The sequence below is a fragment of the Cnephaeus nilssonii genome (genome assembly GCF_951640355.1).
Source record: "Cnephaeus nilssonii genome assembly, chromosome: 15".
Lineage (NCBI taxonomy): Eukaryota > Metazoa > Chordata > Mammalia > Chiroptera > Vespertilionidae > Cnephaeus > Cnephaeus nilssonii.
The window spans coordinates 62810865-62817387 of NC_137086.1; the positions used below are offsets into that span (position 1 = coordinate 62810865).

Here is a 6523-nt window from a genome sequence, read left to right on the forward strand (position 1 = left end):
AGGACTTGTATGCATGCATATAAGCCTAACCAATGGACACAGACACCAGGGGGGTGAGGGCATGAGTGCGGGGGTGGGGGGAGACAATAGGAGAATAAGGACACATATGTAATACCTTAATAAAGAAAACAATAAAATAGTGCAGTGGTAGGCCTGTCGGGGGGGTGCAGGTGCAGGGTGGTGCGGCTCAATGTGGGAGGGAAGGAGGGGACATCTGTAATACTTTCAACAAGAACGATAAATTAAAACAAACAAGAAAAAGATGCCGCTGCTGGTTAGTGGGTGGGGAGAGGGGCTGCACAGACCCAGACCCGCGGCTGAGCACTTGTGTTTGCCTTGCATGGTCTGGCAGCCACCCACAAGCGGCCTGTCTGTGCTACATTTATTCACTTGCTAGACTTTTAATTCAATTCCTTCAATGGTGACCGGCACTATTCAGGTTTTCTACATCTTGAATCTGTTTTATGAGTTTACATTTTTGCTAGGAATTTGCCTTTTTCCAAATTTTCAAAGTTACTGGCATGTAGTTATTAATAATATCCTCTTACTGTTTTAGCATCCACTGTCTTTCTCAGCCCTTACGTTATTTGTGCCTCCTCTTTTTCCTTGATCAACTGCACCAGAGGTTTGTTGATTTTATTTGCATTAATTTCTATTCCTCTCTTTATTCTTTACTTCCTTCTACTTTCTTTGGGTTTACTTTGCTAACTTTTAAATTCATGAGATGAATAGTTAGCTTGTTAATTTTTAGGCAATTTATTCATTTTAGGCAATTTCTAAGCACTTCAGAATTTTCGTATCTTTGTTATTGATTTTTAGTTTAACTGTATTGTGGTCAGAGAATAGACTCCATATGGTCTGAATCTGTTCAATTTTGTCGAGATTTGCTTAAGTTTGTAAATGTTCCTTGTGTGCTTAAAAAATAATGTATGGTTTTCAATGTTTTATACGTGTCAAGTAGGATAAGATCTTTTTATTTGTGTTGTCTAAATACTTTATATCTTTAATTTTTAAATACATTTGTCCTATGAATTACTGATACAATCATACAAAAAATAACCCAGTCTGATTGTAGATTATATCTACTTTATTTAATTGTCAATTTTTACTCTATAACCTTTGACATTATGTTGGTGCATAGAAAGGTAAAATTATTATCTTGGTCCGAAATGGAACCTTTTGTGAAATGCCCTCTCTAATTTTAGTAATGATTTTTGCCTTAAATTTTATTTGACTGCTATTAATATAGCTACGCCAGCTTCCTTTTGCCCAGTATTTGCAAGTTACATGTTTTTCTGTCCTTTTACCTTCAACTTTTCTGTTTAAGAGAATTCGTTTTAGAAATTCAACCTGATGATCTTTAACTTCTAAGCGGAACAATTAATGTAATTAGTCTCCTTACGCTCGCTGTGATGGCTGATACATTAAAACAAACAGGTCCACCAGCGTGGAGGGTTCTGCTGAGAGCGCTCTGCTGGGCTGCAGACTGTCCACTTCCCGTCGTGTCCTCACATGGCAGGAAGGCAGCGAGTGGCTCTCCGGCCTCACCTTGTAAGGGCAGTAATTCCATCCACGAGGGCTCTACCCTCCAGACTTAATTACCTCCCAGGGCCCCCACCTCCAAACAGCACCACATCGGGGGGTTAGGATTTTAACCTATGAATTTTGGAGGGACACAAACATTCAGTCTATAACACATAGTGCATCTCTCCATGGATGGGGGTCTTTGTTGCTTTCTTCAAATAATATTTTATATTTTTCAGCCTACAGATCCTACATATACTTTGTTAGATATATACCTAAGTATTTCTTTTATTGGTACTACTGTAAATGGCACCTTTTAAAAATGTCAATTTTTAATTCTTCATTGCCCTATATAATAAAGATGTAATATGCAAATTAACCCTCATGCCCTCACAAGATGGCTGCCTACGACCAGGCCGGCAGGGGGGTTAGTGAGGGACGACCAAACGACTGAACAAGCAGGCTGTGTAGGGCGACAAGGCCGGCGGGTGTGGTGGTGGTGGTGGGGAGACAGTTAGGAGTGACCAGGCCAGCAGAGGGGGGAAGTTGGGGCAACCAGGCCGGTGGCGGGGGGGGGCAGTAGGGGTGACCAGGCAGGCAGGCAGGCAGGCAGGCAGGTGAGTGATTAGGAGTCAGTGGTCCAGGATTGTGAGAGGGATCGGGCCTAAACCAGCAGTGAGACATCCCCCAAGGGGTCCCGGATTGGAGAGGGTGCAGGCTGGGCTGAGGGGACCACCCCCCCCCCCCACCCCATGCACGAATTTCATGCAGTGGGCCTCTAGTCTAACCTAATAATAGACAAACATGCAAATTGACCACACCTTCGCTACGCCCACAGCCAATCAGAGCGAACAAGATGGCGATTAATTTGCATATGTGGGCGCTGAGCAGCCTGGGTCCCGTAAACATCCTCTGGACCCAGGTCACTCAGAGCCTGTAGGCCCGCGCTTAGGTCCTGAGCGGCGGGGGCCCCAGAACGCCCCCTGGCCACTGGGAGCCTTGGCAGGCGGGAACATTCCCGCCCCCAAACACTTGCAGCAGTCTGGGGTCTGGGACCTAAGCCGCTCAGAGCCTGTAGGCCTGCGCTTAGGTCCTGAGCGGCAGGGTCCCAGAATGCCCCCTGGCCACTTGGAGCCTAAGGGTGCAGGCGCCAAGGGGCTGGGTCCCGCAAACATCCTCAGGACCCAGGCCAGTCCGAGCCTGTAGGCCCCTTGCTTAGGTCCTGAGTGGCAGGGGTCCCAGAACGCCCCCTGGACACTTTGAGCCTATAGGTGCAGGAGCCAAGGGGCTGGGGGCGGGGTGGGGCGGGAACATCCCCTGTCACCATAGTGCCCCCAGCCACTTGGGAATGCTCCAGCACCAAGAGGCAGTTTGGGTCCACTCCCCCAGCCTGGCGCACACGATGGGGGGCTGGCTGCTGGCCTCTGGGGTGTGTGGAGACCCTTGGCGGCCACCGCTGCATGCGGCCCAGGGGTCCCTGCATGCCCCCCAGCCTGGCGCCCATGGTCAGGGCTCATACAGGAGGCAACCAATCAAAGTGTCCCTCTCACATTGATGTTTCTCTCTGTCTCTCCCTCTTTCATCCACACTCTAAAAATCAATGGGAACATACCCTCAGGTGAGGATTAAAAAAAAAAAATGCATATCCTATGAAAGACACATCTTGAAAATGCCTAAAGAAAGTTGTCATTTTTTCTTGGTGAAGGGACTGGAGTCCGTGTTGATGAAAACACCTTGGTGGCTGTGGTGACTGGTAGTGGCTGCAGCAGTGGGGTGATGGGGCTGGTGCCTTCCCCTGATCAGCCCGGTTGCCTCCCACAAAGGAGCGTGGGGAGCAGGTCTAAGCCATCAGTAGGACATCCCCTGAGGGCACCCAGTATGTGAGAGGGGGCAGGTTGGGCTGAGGGACCCCCAACCCCAGTGCACGAATTTCGTGCACCGGGCCCCTAGTTAATATATAAAATTACAACTTTTTAAATATTGACCCTGTATATAGTGCCAACTTGCCTGGCTTATGAGTTCTAGGTACTTTTTGATATTTTCTATAATCAGAGTTTTATTTCTTCTTTCCATCTGGATCCCCTTTATTTCTTTCTCATGCCTTATGGCACTGGCTGGGTGCTATGAGAGTTCTTATAGTTCCCTGCTACTTCCATATACTTTCAGACTTTTATTTGTTATCTTCAACCCTAGGATGGTGATTGTGTTATAGCACATATTTGATAATTCTGATATTCAGTGCTGTTGCGTGTCTGTTTCTCTCTGCTGTGTATCAGTTTGCTAGGATTGCCATGATGAAGTACCACAGACTGGGGGCTTAAACAACAGAACTGCTATTGTCTCAGTTCTGGAGGCTAGATGTCTGAGCTCAAGGTGTCTTCGGCATGGTTAGTTCCCTCAAAGGGTTATGATGGAGAAATCTATTCCGTGTCTCTCCGCTCACGTTTGGTGTTTGCTGTCAATCTGGCGTTCTTCGCCTTGTGGCTGCCATCACCCTAATCTCTGGCTTCATCTTAACGTGGTGTTCTCCCTGAGTGTGTGTCCGCATCTCAAGTTCCCCTTTCTGTAAGGACATCAGTCACAGCAGATCGGGGGCTCACCTACTCCAGTATGACCTCATCTAAATCAACTACCTCTGCAAAGACCCAGTTTCCAAATAGGGTCGCATTCTGAGGTCCTGGGGGTTAGGACTTCAATATATGAATTTTGGAGGCACACAATTCAACCCATAACAGGCTGGTTCTCATTCATGGTGCCTTGTTGCCCAATCTGCCTGGTTATCACTGACAAGTTTGTCATAGAACCGACAGTACTAATGATTACTAACGTAGTAACTTGGAGTCTAGATAGAAGGAACCTTCCTTTAGGGAAGACTGTTTCCTTCTGCAAGGTACCTGAGGCCACCTTCAGTCTAGAAATACTCTGAGCCAAGCTCAAGGCCTGAGAGTCTCTGAATTACCCAACTGATGCAAACGCAAGCTGTACATCCACACAACAGTGACTTACCTCTGGTTCACACTTACTCAAATTTTGTGGCTCCTCAGGCCCCCAGCTTGTTTTAGGGAAGGTCTTCTAGGAGACGGCCCACCTTGTACAGGTCTGTACTTTACCTATGACCCTCTCCCTCTCCTACTGTGTTACGAAGACATAAAAATGAAACTCAAAATTTCCAAGACTGGTAACCAATCTGAAGGCAAAGGTGGCTTCTATGCTCAGGTTTCCACTTTTCTCTAATTCTGGACTCATTACTTCTTACTTTTAAAAAGAATTTAAAAGAATGCTCTTATTTAGAATTTTACATTTTAAATGGAAAGAGGTTGAATAACTTGGTTCACTATTATTTGGAAAAAACAAACAAACTTAGTTCTTCTCTTTTTTAAAATAAATTCTTCATGGAGACCTCTGTAAGTACCCCAAACTAGTAGTAGTTTCAGGATAATGAATTACTTCTTTAAACAGTATTTTCTTGTTTAAAATCAGTACTAATTCAGTGTTCCATAATGTGAAAATTTGCAACTCATTTTTTCTCAGGGTTAATTTAAACCCCCCCACCTTATATCTGTATTTTTTTGGGGGGGTTACCTATTCAATTATGATAAAAGAAAAGTAGTTCTAACATGGAATAATAAGAAAAAGCTACCTATAATCTACCTATAATATATGATATTTATTGAAATGTGACAGAGAAAAAGCAGTTTTAATATAGAATAAGAAAAATCTACTGAAAATATATGAAACAGAGTCTTTAATAGAATTAGTATCAGAAGCTAATGGTTAGCAGGTAGAATTTAATATTATTGAAGCTATTTCCCCTGAACAATACTTAAAAATGACTACTATTATTTTGACTTTAAAGAGAGAGACCTTTGCTACCAAAATAAGGTGAGTATAAATGGCTAATCTATGGAAAAGGTACACTGTAGGAAGATCTATGATTTTTAAGGTCAATTTTACAAGTCTATCAAGACATAAATAGCAATATATGAGTAGTGGTAAACCAATCAAATAATTGGGTAACTCTGAGGACATGTTGTGAGATGATGATTCATGGGCCTGGCATTTAGCTCCGTAGAGGATATAATAAGGTCTCCTGAAAAAGAACAGCCATAAAAGAGGACTCAAGGCTTTGTTATTCTATTCTTCTGGACGACCAGGCTACCTTATACTTTGCCAACCTCCTGCTGGTACCTTCAGATGTTCTTGGATAATAAATGATTCCACTGCCCTGCTCAAGTCAATCAAACATGGGGACAGGAATGAGGAAAATGACTCTAATCCTCCCTCCGTGTCTGAGAAGCAAAGGAGGACCCCAGCATTGCAGGTCCTCTGGTCTCAGTATGAAGGACCTAGGGGTGTCTGAACATGCTGTGAACTGAACCCCCCATTCTCCGGGCAGAGAACCCCAATGGCCCGATTCCATCAGCCCCTCCCCCTGCCCCACAACCCAATGAGGACTCTCCCCAGAGCAGGGAAAGCGAGGTCTTACCTGAGCTGTCCTCCCCCAGGCCTTCAGCAGCCTCCCGAAGCTTAAAGTCCATCACCCTTGTGGAAATCATGTCCAGCTCCCTAAAACCAGATGGAAATTCACATTAAAGAAGCATGTTTAACAGAAGTTAACAGCGAGAAAAATGCTGGTGGTGACTGCTTTCTGTCTAGGACCTCGCCTGACCAGCAAAGGCAGAGTCCATGGCAGAATACGGGACAGTGCAGCCCAAAAACACAGCTACAGCTCAAGATGAGTAACCACACAGGCGTTTAACCACTCGCTGACGGAGCAATTGCACAGAAAACAGAGAGCAGGAACAAATGCCTCGCCAAGTTAGTTGCAGAAAGCCGCAGAGATGTGGATTACAGCACAGAGAATGTGGTCAATGATACCGAGACAGAGGGGTATGGGCCAGGTGGGGGCTGGAGGCAGTGGGGGCCACTGTGTAGAGTACGTGATTTTCTGGACACTTTGCTGTACATCTGAAGCTAATACAGAATGGGGTTGAATGTA

The 6523-nt window shown here is 45.2% G+C and overlaps 1 protein-coding gene across 1 annotated transcript in view; it reads right to left on the reverse strand.

Annotated features, from left to right (window-relative positions):
* The window catches only part of CRACDL (CRACD like), a gene marked incomplete at its 5' end in the record, with an annotated part of 50105 nt that extends 44043 nt beyond the window's left edge, over nt 1-6062 (reverse strand). The window contains one exon of the mRNA XM_079792239.1: nt 6011-6062. Within this exon, the coding sequence (XP_079648365.1) occupies nt 6011-6062 (52 nt within the window). The remainder of the gene's footprint in view (nt 1-6010) is intronic.
* Between the last annotated feature and the right edge of the window lie 461 nt (nt 6063-6523).